At 40.3% G+C, this 16,423-nt stretch overlaps 1 protein-coding gene across 1 annotated transcript in view; it reads left to right on the top strand.

The window, feature by feature from the left end:
• Nucleotides 1-2,526: 2,526 nt before the first annotated feature.
• The window catches only part of usp28 (ubiquitin specific peptidase 28), a gene marked incomplete at both ends in the record, with an annotated part of 65,245 nt that continues 51,348 nt past the window's right edge, over nt 2,527-16,423 (top strand). The window contains 6 exons of the mRNA XM_080748703.1: nt 2,527-2,595; nt 5,132-5,234; nt 6,254-6,341; nt 7,709-7,871; nt 13,855-13,941; nt 15,561-15,698. Coding sequence (XP_080604829.1) covers nt 2,527-2,595; nt 5,132-5,234; nt 6,254-6,341; nt 7,709-7,871; nt 13,855-13,941; nt 15,561-15,698 — 648 coding nt within the window. The remainder of the gene's footprint in view (nt 2,596-5,131; nt 5,235-6,253; nt 6,342-7,708; nt 7,872-13,854; nt 13,942-15,560; nt 15,699-16,423) is intronic.

Raw genomic sequence — 16,423 nt, 5'->3', positions numbered from 1 at the left:
TTGATGTATCGTATTGATGTATTAACTTGGTTATTGTATGGTTCTATTACCTTATTGTAAGTCGCTCTGGGTCAAGAACGTCTGCTAAATGCCTACTGGTAAATTGAAAATTGAAAAGAAAGAAAGTACTGTTGTGTACGGTAAAAAGAGCAAGGCACAATAAAAAAGAAGAATATGTCACAGTGTTTTTGAGATTGAGACCAGGAGCGCTCGTTTTTGGGCACAAGGTGGAGCAAGCGGTGGGTGCCTCCTTCGGGGAACTACATAATTAGTCCTACAGTGTTATAGATTTAGGAATAGTTTTACTGAGGTTAGGGTTAGGATTAGGGTTAGGTTTAGGCATTGTTTTACTGAGGTTAGGGTTAGGATTAGGGTTAGGTTTAGGCATAGTAGCATTCACCAGGTTAGCATTCACGAGCGTGGGACGAATGCAGTCAAATGCTCTACCACTGAGCAGCTCCCCAATGCCATCGGCTTCTTCCAGGGACATAAGGTGAACTAAAACAAGCGCTCCGGTCCCAATCTTACGGGTACCTCAAACAAACCGTAACATATACATAAAGTATGAAAAACAGTCAATGCTCATAAGTGTCTCGTCACAACACGAATACTTAAAGCACAACTTATCAATGCAGTGCCAAACAAAAGTGTTCATAACAGTCAATGCAGTGCTACACAAGTATCTCACCACCATGTCAAATAGTGACTGACACCCTTCTTCTCAGTGGCATTTCATTTGGCCGGCTAAATAATACAATATTACAAGTAAGACTCCCTAAATCGGGAGATAAGCGCATATACAAACTTTAGAAGGCAATGGTAGCCAATCAGGAGGGAATATGGGAAATGGGACAGGTCCATGTTGACATGACTTTAGAGATACTGTGTACCGCTTTGGGTGATTTTAGGGCAAAATCTGTAGGAGCAGTGTCCAAAATGTGTTTTGCAAGAATCAGCCTCTTGGTGGCGCTAGAAGAGGGCCATGTCAGAAATGAGTGGCGGAGATATGAGTAGGGTAAAAGTGTAACGTGACGTGTGACGGACAGACTGACTGACAGACTGACTGACAGCCGGTGGAGGTTTTGATAGTAACTGTGACCTGACAGTTGCAAACATTCTTCATTATAGTACTTAAAAAATACATGATACTGAGCAGTAGAGATAAAAAAAAAAGTTAACAAATGAAAATACTGATGTCCTCTTAACATTTGAAACTTTGAAGAGGCTTCTAGACCTTTGTTGTTGACCTTGTTGTATTTAAAGATTAAGAATCCGGGACGGACAGGGCCATAATAATAATCTTTATTGTCCCCGAAGGGAAATTTGTCTTCACAGTCTGTTCAAACATAAAACAACATGTAACACATAGCCAAAAAGACAACACAACATATCACATAGACAAGTCATCAGTACCCCACTGTACACAGAAAAAGACCCTCTTAGCGACGGGGGCGATTGTTTAACATATTGTTAAGTGCAGCAATGGCTGAGGGGACAAAACTCCTTTTAAACCGAACTTTTTCCCACGCCAAGGTTCTGTATCTTCGCCCAGATGGCAATAGGTCAAAGTGGCGATGCAGATGGTTAGGTTACAACATCTTATACTGGAGGAGGTTGTACTTGGTACTACCCATATCACACCAACAGTAGCTCATAGTTATCATTGATGTATAATACTTAATTTATAAGCCACGTGCCCAAAATAACAGATTGCCACGGACATACAAATTGATATTAGACCTGGACTCCTAATGTGTCTCAGTGTCTACTGTCTATATGCTGCCACATTTTAAAACGCATTTCTGTATTTATTAAATCGGTGTCCTACCAATTCTGAAGGAAACCCAGAGAAAACCCTGGAAAGTCAGCCACCGTATCCTGGCTGTATTACAGACATCAATGCAGCATGGTCCAAGTCTATTCTGTGTTTGGGATTTCAATAATTAGGTCTTATTCATAACAATACACACAATAAGAACAATAATACAATAATATTTGCCACAGACATGGACAAGTCTAGCCACGGAGACATTTACCTGCACTGACACAATGATGACCCTACGTTGATCACACAGTGGTGTAAACTAAGTACATTTACTCAAGTGCTGTACTGTACTCCACTACATCTCATAGACAAATATTGTACTTTTTACTCCCCTACATATTTGAGAACTTTAGTTACTTAGTTACTTTGTAGATTTTGATTATTATTACAAAACATACATTAAGCAGTTCAGCCCTATGCATACGTAGGTTATTTGAAAATAGCCAATCTTCATTTGTATACATTTGGAAACTTGTGAAATGGGACATCCTGTATAATGACTACATTTACTTCCAATACATAAGTATATTTTTTCATACTTTTACTCAAGTACATTTTGAATAGCCGACCTTTGCTTGTAACAGAGTGCTTCTACATTACGGTATTGATACTTGCACTGTACTTTTTACACCATTGCCTGCGCAGGACATCACGTTTGACTGTATTTTCTTTGCATGCATCCTTTGTCTCTTCAGGGCCAAATGCTGCTGAACCAGCTGAGGGAAATCACTGGTATCGGAGACACAGCAGTGCTCCACAGGGCGCTAAAAGTAAGCCACATTTATGGATCTTACAGCGAGACTGTGGTCAAAGACGTCCTTTCATCATCTTACCTCTGTACAAACACATGGCTGGCAGCAGTGTTACCTTCTGTTAACACAGACTGTTCCAAAACATGAAACCAAAGGGAACAAAGGTCTTAAATCAGTGCCAAAACATTGCCTTGGTGGCTGTATTGGCAGTGAACGGGAGGCTTGTTTTTGCAGTCTAAATACACTACATGTGTACACTAACTAGATGTACACAATTTAAAATCCCCAAGTGTTAATTTAGCTCGGATTGTGGGTATGCAGATTTACAGTATATGGCTTAATGTTCAGTGAACAGACTTTTAGTAGCGTATATACACTCTACACTGACACTACTACAGTAGTTTTCATGTTGCTTCCCAGCATACATTCAAGGTACTCTCAAGAATTTCTCAAATTTCCTTGATGGTTTTGTAGTTTGGGTTCTCCAAGTCGTTTAAAGTTCAATTTTTCATGTCGGTGGAAACCTTGTATCTCCAAGTTTCACATTTTTACCTTCTTTCGCAAAGTAAAGCCCTGCTTCATCATACAAGGCCGCCGCACAACAGTAGTGAAAACAGCAGATCTACAAGCACACAACGCCTCGTGGTGCGAGGCGTTGTGTGCTTGTAGATCGGCTGTTTTCACTTGTTCAAATAATTAAAAAAATCAGAAATGCAAAACCAACGGTTTTGGACATACAAGGTTTTCACCCGACAACGACGATATAATGATCAGTGTCACCAGCATTGTCAACAACTGGACACTTTGGTCCAAAGAAACAGTGACATTGACAAATATCACATGTCAATATGTGCTTCAGGAGAATATGGATGAGAGGCAGAAGCAGGGCAGTATGATGCAAGGGGTGTATTTACACATTTACAAACAAGCAGTTTAGAAATAATCAAGAAAATACATCATGAAAACACTAGGAGATCAAGCAGGAAGACTCACAAGCGAAACGCATCTGTTAAATAAGAAGATTCACAACCGACTGGCAAGTAGCACACATCACAAGGTTGTATAAATACACACAAAGGATTGACAGAACACAGGTGAACACGATGGACAATTCACCCTTTGTCAGCCTTCTGATTGGTCCCTGACTGACCAAACAGCAGGCTCTATCTGCCTTGTCCCGCCATGGTTCCGCTTTTTTATGTTGAATTGGCTAAAGCATAATTTTTTGGAGAAATAAAAACATTTAAAAACATGCCCAGTCACTATGGGGCTTTTAAGCCATGACATCATTTTGTAGGCAGAGGAGAATCTGCCCCCAGAGCATTTTCTGTCCCTCGCTATTTCAAAAAACAACGACTAAAAAATAACGACTAAAGTATAATTCTAACACTTTCCTTTCAACAACAAAGAGAAGAAAAATGTGTAAATAGTAAAAATAGTAAAAAGATTCATGGAAACTGGGGGCAGAAATTCTCCTCTGCCTACAAAATGATGTCATACTTAACAGCCCCATACTGCACCTGAGAGTCTCCTTTTTATTTTTTTACTGAAACCAAGTTTAAAATGAGAATTGAATACACAAATTAACAATAAGAAGCAACTGAATTTCAATGGTAGTGGATGGAGAGAAAGGGCTGCAAGACGTAGCAACCAATGTGTGCGAAGAGGGGCGGGACAAGGGGTGGGACTTGACAAAGGGTGAATTAACACCTCATTGACAAGGACTAACAGGACACACACAGGTGAATGACAGATGTTTTCACAGGAAGAGTGAGATAGGAGACATGCCATCTTTGGTTTTCTTCCCATATCTGCATGAGTAGTATGTGGCCGCCTTTTTAGGAGACCGGAATCATGTTAGAGTCTATTATTATTTATTTCCAATGGAAGGGTGAACAACATGAACACAGCTTCTGAACCATTCTCTAGCCCTGTGGCCACTGAACTAAATATTGGACCTGATCATCACAAGCCACACAGTTCTTCCCAAGAGTTTCATACTATACTAAAATGGCTTTCCTTCAGAGAGACACTTCAGGAGAAAATCTACTTTAATTGAATATCTTTGGAACAGGCCACAGTTGACATAAATACATACATACTGTAGATGCTGCATTGGCCCAATGGGGCAGTATGTAAACAACACTGCCATGGTTAGCAGGACAGCTACCAATAACTCCACTGCAAGTACCGGTACTTGAGAGACTAAAACTAGTTTGTTTTATATTATTGTTGTTATCTATGTAAGAAAACGTGTTTTGGTATAAAAATCGACATTTTTAATTAAACAAGTATCCATATCACACAATATCTACTAACCAACCACCACCAAACCACCACCTTTTTTTCCTACAATGTTTTTTATTATTTCAAAAGATTTCCTAAATCTACACCAACATCCTTTCGCCAAATAATTGCAAACGTTTCCCCCCGAATATGGATGCTGGGGTTTCAAGTGGTAAAAGCATCTTGGCAGGCTGCACTCATCATGTCAGGAACTGTTAATGGAGTGGTATGAAGGAAGGTGACTATCCCTGTCTTTTATGATCATCAGGCCAGCCAGGGTGACATTGGCCATGCGGTTGGACTCTTGACAACACAGATCGCGGAGGTTCAAGACCCCGGAGAATCACAAGATGTCATCCCCAACGGAGAAGGTAGGAAGCCACAACTAGACCCTGAAACAAGTTATACATTTTGAAAAGACTTAAAATGATTTAAAGATGTTAAGTGTTCATTTTAGCTTTAATATAGAATCTATGTAGCAATAGGGATGTTAACAATTAATCTAAAATCGATGAATTGCCGCTAAGGAATTAATCGATTAAAATACATTAATTGCATTTTTTTTCTCTTTTGGAAAAACGTTTTTTTTTTTTTTTTTTTGCCTAGTGAAAGTTACAGGTATGGTGTGGGTGAGATATCAAATGTGATCTTAACAAAAATCAAAGTAATCTTTAATCATATTCAAGGGCTTTTGGAGAGAAATGAGACAGACTCCATTTGAGCACTGCAAAGGGGAGGTGTGTGTGTCTGTGTCCAGCTAAAGATCGTTAACGTTATATTATACATAAAGGCAATTATGTTTCTGCACTCATTTTTGGTTTTGGACACGAATTTTCCATTTGGTTCTTAAAAAAACGGTGCTTATCAATTATCGTTAATCGATCGATAAGGTTATCAACTATCAATTAATGAATTAATCAATAATTCGCATCCCTAAATTGCAACCATTCAGTATATATGTGGAACAGGAGTTAATTGATTTCTTTTAAATCCCTAAGTGAAGTATAGGTCTATTACCTATCGGGACTCAATGTTAAACTTAAGTGCAGCAACGAGGACGAGGTACAACAAGCTGTGGAACTATTCTATGCACCTGAGTGCACAAAACCAATGGTGTTGTCTTGGTCCTTTCTGTATGTGTTGTATGTCCATGTCTTGGTCCTTTCTGTATGTGTTGTATGTCCATGTCTTGGTCCTTTCTGTATGTGTTGTATGTCCATGTCTTGGTCCTTTCTGTATGTGTTGTATGTCCATGTCTTGGTCCTTTCTGTATGTGTTGTATGTCCATGTCTTGGTCCTTTCTGTATGTGTTGTATGTCCATGTCTTGGTCCTTTCTGTATGTGTTGTATGTCCATGTCTTGGTCCTTTCTGTATGTGTTGTATGTCCAGGTGTTCCCAAAGATGAACTCCAAGCTGCCATCGAGCTCAGCCTGCGGGAGTCCAAAAAGGCCCAGGAGGAAGAGAGAGAATTGAGCAGGTACCAGGCTCCTTGCTTCAATACAAAATAGAGGATGACATTTTGATGAATTTTCACTCCTGTCCCGTCCCACTCCCGCAGAAAAAATCCTGTCCCATCCCAATCCTGGGCTAGAGTGGGGAAAAAAATCCCATCCTGTCCCACTCCTGTAAAATGACTCCTGGTCCCATCCCGCTCCTGGTCAAAATCACTCCCGTTCACATCCCGCTCCCGAAAAAAATATAAAAAAATAAAATCGCGCAGATGTTTTTCTATTTTGATCCATATTATATTTGATATCATGTTTATTATTATATAATGTATAATCTTATAATGTTCGCAGTTCAAAGACCTCACTTGCCTGTGCAATTTATTTCTGCGATTTGATGAACTGGTCTGGGATGATTCCCGCTCCTGCCCACTCCTGTTGATTTTCAATCCTGTCCCGTCCCGATCCTGGCATTAATACAAATTTGACTCCTGTCCCACGGGAATCCCGCGGGACCCACGGGAACGGGAATAAAATGTCATCCTCTAATACAAAACATGCACAATGTGATTGTCTGTCACTTGAAGGTCGCTCTCTTACGGAAGTATATTGTGGTTGTTTCACTAATCACAGGCCAAATACATATCATGTTGGGGGTCCTTGACATGAACCTGTTAGGATTTAGGAGACATTAATCGGGTCAATATATTCAAAGACAAATTGTCATGGTTTTTCAAAAATAGCAGATCTACAAGCTCACAGCGCAGCACTTGGTGCCGCGCTGTGAGCTTGTATATCTGCTATTTTTCACAATAATGCTTACAAACAGCTTACATTTGGGGAAATCGATTCCTGACTCCTTCCTTTATGCCAGTGGTTCTCAAACTTGGGGTCGGGACCCCAAGTGGGGTCCACAAATTATTCTGTGGGGTCCCCAGATGATTAGCTTAATGTAAAAAAAAAATGTCTCACTCAACGGTAAACAAACCTACATAAGTGTATACACTATACAGGGTATCAGCACATTTATAAAGTGACAATTTAAGGACTTTCAAGACAGTTTTAATACCAAACTGGCCAAACTGTCAAATATGAAGTGAGCAAGAGGCGAACATTGTGAAAATAGCAGATCTACATGCTCACAACGCCTTGCAACACGAGGCGTTGTGAGCATGTAGATCTGCTATTTTCACAATATTTATCTGTACTGTGGAACCGAGTCACAATAAAGGTAATACCTACAATTCCGAGTGCTTGTCAGGGTGGGGGGTCCCCAGTTCATATGTTTATTTTGGGGGTCACGGCCTAAAAAAAGTTTGAGAACCCCTGCTTTATGCCAATGGCCCCAAGATCAGTGATTAAGAAGTCCCCCTTCTTACCGTGTGCTCTCTTCCCGCAGGGCCCTGGAAGCCAGCGCTGAGGAGACCACATCCAGAGTGAAGCGGAAGCGAAGCGAGGTCCAGAACGAGATATGCAGTCCTGCAGACTGGATCCGCATGGACGACTGGCCCGTGGGCATCCGCAACGTTGGCAACACCTGCTGGTTCAGTGCCGTCATCCAGGTAAAAGATGCAGGAGGTGAAGGTGATCCTTTAGGACAGAGGTTCCCAAACTTTTTTGTCTCAGGGCACCCCATAAATATGTTTTTAATCCGAGGCACCCCTACATTGTAATTTTCACTCCCAGCACCTTATATTTATAGCATGTCGTCGTTGTCGGGTGGAAACCTTGTATATCCAAAAGCGTTCGTTTTGTATTTAGCATCTATAAGATGTACTAAACTAGTGAAAACAGCAGATCGTTTTGTGCAACAGTCTTGTATGATGAAGCAGGGCTTTGCTTTACCAAAAGATGTACACATTTGAAACTTGGAGATACGAGGTTTCTGCCCAGTGGTGAAAGTGGTTTGAAATTCTTGCCGGAACTGTCCCAAAATTGGCCGCGCGGCGAAGCTGCGCGGCCGGAAAAAATTGGGAGGCTCTAACCCCCCAAAACCCCTGAAATGCATAGAAAACTGCATTTTGGCATAGTTATACACACACAATAAAAACACTACAGGTCCTACACCTGAATTAGGCAACGGCATTACACTTATGAAACATGATTGAAATCCTAAAGGAAATATCTATAATAAGCCTCTTCATATTGTTCATTGTTCCATACAGAAGGGTAAGCAATAGGGCTAGCAGAATCACCTAAGATAAGATAAGATGTTTATGGTCACTGTACAACAACATTTTGTTTAGTATATCCACATAAACACATACAGTAGCAGCATCAACAAAGAAAGAAATGCTGATAGAGCAACATTATTCTATCCTGTCACCATATCCTGCTCTCTTATTTGTTGTCTCCCCAGGCCCCCACACACATGTAAAGCATGTTTGAAAGCTCTATATAAATTCCAGATAATATAATATATTATAATATTATTATAGTAACTATGTCTACATTTACTAAAGTACTGTATTTAAGTACAGGTTTTAAGTATAGCCTAGCCTACTTTACTGGGGTATTTCCAAAGATGCAGAATAGAATCATTTTGGTCTATTCTGCAGCTTAAGGCTGCATCGCATGCAGGCACCATGGCAGGCACAGTGCCACAGACACGACGAGTCTCTCCTAGAGATGGGATTTATGGCTCTTTGAAGTGAGCCGGATCTCTAGGATCCGTTCCTTTCAAAGAGCCGTTCAAAAGACTGGCTCATTCGAAGGAACGGCTCCCTACTGTGAACCGAATCCTATATCGTTCATTTCAAAGAGCCGTTCAAACGACTCGATTCGTTCACGAACGTCCCACCTCTACCCGCTCCGTGTCAAACACTGAAACAAACCGAATCGATTACACTGACCTACACAAACCCACGGGAATAATTTAGAAGCACTTTATCAGAAAATATAGTCTAACTAGTAACACTTGTGTAGCCTACTGTATGTTAATCTGACTTTAGTATAGGCTATTGTTTTCTTCCTGGACGTGCGTTTGTGGCAGGTTATTTTTAACATGGGATTTTTGACAGCTGGCTTCTCCCTTTCTTAACGGAACGCCGTTCCGGCCCCAAATGTTTTAACGGAACGGGGGTTCCGGCCGTTCCGGCTCACTTTCACCACTGTTTCTGCCCAACAGTGACGATATTTTAGTGATTATGTTGCGAGGGAAACTTTTAGATAATAGCCATTTTGGTTAGAACTGACTGAAAATAACTTTGTACTTTGTAAGCTTAAAATGATATAAAATATTTTTTCAAGTGTCCAAATAAATTCTGCTTTAGGACAGTGGTTCTCAACTAGTGCCCTGGGGGGAGCACTAGTTGAGAACTACATACAACTACATATTCCATGATGCAACTTGGCTGCCAGCACCAGGAAGCATGTAATCTGCATAAGACTCCTATTCATTGCTGAAGCAAAGAAACTGCTTATTTTCACGGCGACACTGGGCCGCGACGGCCAGCCGCGGTTAGGATTTTAGTTTTGCGACCGAAAGTAAACAAACTGACGTCGATTTTAAAATCATCAATTTCCACAACATGGACATGATCGTGGCTTTCCGCGGCTCTCTGCAGCCAAATGATTATCACAATAATGGCAGCCCAAGTGTTAAGTACGAGAAGTCTACACAATTACAGAACGTAGAAGAATTGGTATTTTGATCAACATTGACCTGCTTCTAGCACTAACAGGTAACCAGTGGAGAGCAGCTAAGATGGGGGTGATATGGTCGCGTTTCCTAGAGTTTGTGAGTAATCTGGCAGCTGAGTTCTGTACTAATTGGAGACGGGATAGCGATTGGTGACCTTCTTCAGACAAAAATCAAGCTGGGTCATGATTTGACCCAGCTGAGTGTGCAAACGCCAACACCTGTTCCAATAGCGTCCCACCGCTCAATCTGCAGTTGTGGTTTAAAATAATTCCCTTGCTCGGCTGTGGACAAATATTTATAGTCCTGGACGAGTTACAGTTGGTTTTAATGTCAGTGGGTCCAAGGGCATTGGTACAGTACTTGTACTTGTACTCATCCAGCGAATGTCTCCCTGGCTCTTGCTAGTCTCTGTTTAATGGCTCTCTCCAGGGTCACCTTTTTCTCCAGGGTCACCTTTTTCTCCAGGGTCACCTTTTCAGGCCGTTACCCCCAAATAATCATATTTTAACTGGGGACCCACCCTCACGTTGCGAGGCGTTGTGAGCATGTAGATCGGCTATTTTCACAACTTCTGCCTCTAATATTTGACAATTTGGCCAATGTTTAATTGTGTCATTTTAGAGGTATTAAAAAGTCCTTAAATTGTCACTGTAGAAATGTGCATACACCCTCTAGTCTATACTGTACACTTAAACTTTATGCTGGTTTGTTAACTGTTGAGTGAGAAAACAATGTGAAGTGATTGGATCAATCAAGTTCCTATTCATCAATATCGCAATGAAAACATTTTTTTCTTTTCGGTTTAAAGGAAAAATACCATGACTTTATTTTGACAATAACCTTTTAATTAATCATAATGTCATATTAAAATCGTAGTGTTTTGCCCCGGCCCACAGGTTGAAAATCGCTGATGTATACACTCCAACTGTAATGGCCACTCTCACTCTTATTCCCTGACAATATAACTGAGCACAGATATACTGTATCTACAGTATAGTAGTACGTTCTGGAGCCATGCCTTTGCATCAACTCCATGCCGTCCTAACGGAGTTACAGTATCGCGTCAACAGCAGTACCTTTAGTTGTTTCCCCCCTCCCTCCAAATCAAAATAAAAAGCATCTTCACGTTCGCCGTGTTTCTAATTCTATTAAAAGTCCATTCCAGACTGAATCTGGCCAAGCCTATCGGGTGGCTCGGCACAGACACCGGAGCCTTCATTGAAATGCATAGACTGCAAGGATAATTAATTAAATAGTGCAGTGTTGTGATGATGGAACAGCACAGGCCTGGAATGAGCTCACATCCCTGCCGATTAGAGCAGACATGAAGGAGTGCTCATTTGTCTCTATTTAACTCTGATATCGTCGCTGTTGTGTAGAAACCTGGTATGTTCAAAATAGGGATTGGGACCATATGAAAATTTCATATCACGATTTTTGTGACAAAAGAAATCGCGATTTACAATATTATCGCGATAATCAAAATACATTATCCTGGGGCATTTGCCAAAAAATAGCAGATCTAAATGAAATGTCCGCAATACGATTATCGTGAGTGTTTCTTATTACGATAAACGATAATATCGCTTATCGTCCCTTATCCCTAGTCCAAAACTACTTTTCAGGAAATGTCTAAAACAAGAAAATACATCAATAGATCTAATTTAGTTATTTTTTCATAAGCTCTTCTTAATACTTTTATGCCGATCTAAAAACTAAAAAAGAAGTACAATATTGTGTAAAAGTAAATTTTCTTGAAACTTTCATATATTTCTTGAAACTGTCAAATATTCTAGATACATTGGACATTCAGTGAATTATTCCAAACCTTTTTTGCTAAGATGTTGATTTTGAATGAATATCAAAACGTCCATATTTCAAAATATTACAATATTACACGAGACCACTAAAAACAAGTATTTATATTAGAGACCTGTCAACCTTCTGAAGTCAGAGTTGCTTGAAGTCCAGTGGGAAGTTTCCGAAGTCAGTTATGATTTGGGGTGCTATGGCATCTGCAATGCTTCTTTTTTTTTTTTTTTTTTTTTTACACAATATTTTTTTTTCCCGATGGTATATTCATAAAGCCTACAGGCCTACATCGTGATGCATTGTGAGCTTGTAGATCGATGAAATATCTGGAAACGTGAGACAGATGAGATAGAAATATGGAGAACAAGGTTTCTTCCCGACTGCAACAATAAGCTCCTCCATACACATTGAGAGGTAGCATGTGGCCTGTTGTACTGTAAGGGAATTGAAACATTAGCCAATTGCAGTTTTAATGCAAAAGATATCAAACTAATACCCAACTATTTATTCTAGCATCACTGTTGTCTTGTTTGTTCTCTAATCAGTTTTGTTTTAGTATCAACAGTTTTCGACCCCTTGATAAAAACACTTTTACCAGAAAAGAGTCGTCATCAGATTAAGTGACCACATAACCCCTGACGTCCCCTCATGTTTCCACGGTTATCTTTTGTGGGGTAAATTACAGTAAGATTTAGATAGGCTGTAATGTAATTCCCTAGGACAATGGGAAAGACGATACAGTGAGGTTTTCATAAGTGCTTGGAAGCACCACTGTGCGCCCATACTGTATGACATTGATAGAAGACTAATTGGATGAAATGGCTTATTGAAGCCGACGTTGATTCATTTACCGTACATTGCCATGAAAGGATGGCATGTGTAAAATATGAACTTAACCCATTTAGGCCTGAACACATTATGACGCAATATTTTATGCTTTAAATATAACAAAAATAGCAGACATACAAGCTCACAGCGCGGCACCGAGTGCCGCGCTGCGAGCTTGTAGATCTGCTATTTTTGAAAAATCGTGAAAATTAGAATTTTGACCCGATTCTATAAGTGTCTTTTGAATCCTTCTAAGGTTTTTGGAAAAAATATGTTTCTATGTCAGCAATCTGGCCAGCCATCGTCAAAGAAAAGGTCCTTTTCACTCTACTGGAGCTCAGTTAGTCTGTTCTTGAGAGACTACTATGTCAGTGGTTCTCAAACCTTTTCATGTGAAGGGCCCCCAAAATGATATTTATCTGGCCACGGACCCCCATCTCAAAATATCTAGTTCCAGGGACCACCCAGAAGCAAAATTTGAGTTACAAACGTTCGCTTTGAAAACACATCTATTCAAAGATTTGCACACATTTTCACGACTTTTTCAAAAATAGCAGATCTACAAGCTCGCAGCGCGGCACTCGGTGCCGCGCTGTGAGCTTGTATATCTGCTATTTTTCACTGGTTAACAAGCATTCAATAAGTCTAGGCCTAAATGGGTTAATTATTATTATTGCACATATCATGCATAGAATGTTGCTCATGCTTCTTTACAATACTGAGAAATAACCACAGATACTTTTGAAGTATCTGCTTGTTTTTACATGTTTTTCTTGACGTAATGTTTTTTCTGCATACTGTATTTTGTATATTTTTAAACTTCTTTTCACCTGTACAGCACTTTGGTCAGCTTAACGGTTGTGTAAAATGTGCTTTATAAATAAAGTTTGATTGATTGATTGATAGGTTGAACAATAAATGTTAATTATACAATTATATAATGCTGGTATTTAGTTTTACATTATGATATTGAAAATCGAAAAGGTTTATCCTCGGTAGGGATGGAGCTTGTTAATGAGCACCTTATCGATCCTGCTTATTGAGCCGGGCTTTTATCGAGTCCACTGTTGAGCATTTTCTAATATTTTGTGGAAACGTGAGACGACAATTTCTGAACAGAACTGGTATCTTTTATTATCGGCCAGTTGTTGTCTTGATTGTTTAAACATACTTATTTGCAGAATGAATACAGGTACAATATTCTCAAGTTGTAAATGATTGCATTAGAATAATGTCTCCTTTTCCTCTTGTATTGTTGGCAGTCACTGTTCCATCTGCCTGTCTTCAGGAGGCTGGTTCTCAGCTACACTCTGACAGAGCAGCTGTTGGAGAAGTGTAAGAGCCACTCGGTGAGTATCCTATGCCAACATCACCATGAATTACCATAAAAACTAATGTATGTCTATCTATGAATGAACATCTATGAAAATAATGAATCATAATTGGGCTGGGTTAAAGGGGTGGTGCCATAGTTTTGTACTTTTTCTGTTTTGTATGTGTCTATGGAGTTAACATTATAGAACACCCGACGGTGTGCAAATTTGCCTTCCCTGTGGCTTTTTGGTTTCTTCCTTTCTTTTCCGATCGAAGAACACAGATTTAATGACATCATAAGATCCTTGCCTCCCCTTTTACCATACTGTACACCCAACACTGTGGGTGTGGCAAACTTCAGCTGGATGACGACCTGACAACCGGGCATACTTAATGAACTGTGGCCACATAAAAAAAACATAATTTTAACACTTTCTGTACACTTTTCTGGAAAAAATCTTCCTCCTAGTATAATCATAATACCTGATCATCATGGCACTGCATCTTTAAGCATTAGATAATACAGGGGTCTTCAACAGGGGGTCCGCGACCCCTAGGGGGTCCGCGGAGGTACTGCAGGGGGTCCGCGAAATTATAAAAAAAAAATCAAAAAAACTTTTTTTTTTCACATTTATGTTAAAAAATAAATCATGATTCTATCCATTTTGAATAGCTTGAATACATGATTACTATGTATGTTTAGAAATGGTAGTGGTACGGCCCACCCTGCTCGCTGTAACTTCTACATGTTTAAAATAAAAATTATGTCGTAGCCCCGACCCCCCAACCCTACGAGGTGGTAGGGGGTCCCTGCTCCATCTCCCCATCAGTTTGGGGGTCCCCGGCCTGAAAACGTTGAAGACCCCTGAGATAATAGCTGGGGGTGCGTGATGGTTCAGCCAGGTCACAGAGTGCACAAGTACCAGGGTTCGAATCCGACCCTTGTCTGATCTTTATTTCATAATGGCTAATTAATGAATCAGTGACCCTTATTATAAAGTGATAGTATACTCTATGACAGGGGTTCCCAAACTTTTTTTGACTCAGGGCACCCCTATAAATATGTTTTTCCTCCGAGGCACCCCTACATTATATTCATAATTTTCACTCCCAGCACCTTATATTTATGCCATATTTTAATATTACCTTTAGCATATGATCTGACTATTTTTTAAATCAAAATTGTAATTAATTCACCTCTATATAAGGGGAAACCATAAGGGTATTTTTGCCATTATTCTCCCCGAGATTATGTTGTGAGGAAAATGTTGAGATAATAGCCATTTTGGTAACTGAAAATAACATTGTACTTTGTATAGGTTTAAAATGATACAAAATATATATTCTTTTCGGTGTCAAATATTTTCAAATGATCTTGCGGCACACCCTGGACTGCTGCCGCGGCACCCCAGGGTGCCCCGTCACCCACTTTGAAAACCCCTGCTCTATGAGTCATTGGTGAAAAGTAGAAATGTTGTGTGATGATTTAACATGGCACACAACAACCACAAAATTGAACGAAAAACCTATCCTGATTATTTTGTCCACAAAACGCCACACACATTTCCACAATTCATCTCGTTTCATTCAGGTCTGACGGAACATGAGAGCATCGCCGTTTTCAGTTGCATTAATGTGCTTTTTGCGTTCGCAGGACAAGCGGAACATCGCCTTCATGCAGGAGCTGCGCTGTCTGTTCTCCCTCATGGTGGCGTCCACTCGCAGGTTTGTGGATCCTTCCGCTGCCGTGGAGCTCCTGAGGGACGCCTTCAGGACCAGCGAGGCCCAGCAGGTACACCATGGCACACAGCAGGTACAAGATGGCACCAAGGGGGTCCCCAAATTATTTTCGGGGGTCCCCAGATGATGAACTTAATGTGCAACATTGTTTTCTCTTCTCACTCAACAGTAAACAAACCAACAGGAGGTTTAAGTGTATAGAGGGTATCTGCACATTTCTAAAGTGACAATTTAAGGACTTTTTAATACCTCTAAAATGACAAATTGAACATTGGCCAAATTGTCAAATATTAGAGGCAGAGATTGTGAAAATAGCCGATCTACATGCTCACAACGCTATGTAGATCTTCTATTTTCACAATAGAACCGTGTTATACAAATGTTATGCATCAACTCTTAGTGCTCGTAGGGTGGGGGGGTCCCCAGTTAAAATATGATTCATTTGGGGGTCGGGGCCTGAAAAAGGTTAGACTTCAGACAGAGATAACTTGCTTAAAAAACGGACGGACAGGGGCGAAAACATACTCTCCCCCATGCCGGCTGGTGGAGACTATTATCATTGTTATTATTCAATTCAAATTCAAATACTGCCCTCTAGTGGTCTTACACCAAATGCATCTTTTTGGATAGTTTGGGAACTCCTGCTATGCTAGCTCTGGTCCAGAGCGTCAGCGAGTTCTCACTGACGCACTGACAGGCGGTTGACTCAAAGACTAGACCAGGATTTCTCTACCCCTACGAGGGCTCAACTTCAGTCAAAATAAACAAAACTACTTC

Source organism: Nannobrachium achirus, assembly GCF_963921795.1.
Source record: "Nannobrachium achirus genome assembly, chromosome: 19".
In the NCBI taxonomy this organism is placed as follows: Eukaryota; Metazoa; Chordata; class Actinopteri; order Myctophiformes; family Myctophidae; genus Nannobrachium; species Nannobrachium achirus.
Note: the sequence above shows the minus strand (reverse complement) of the source record. Positions and strands in the feature narration are given on the sequence as shown.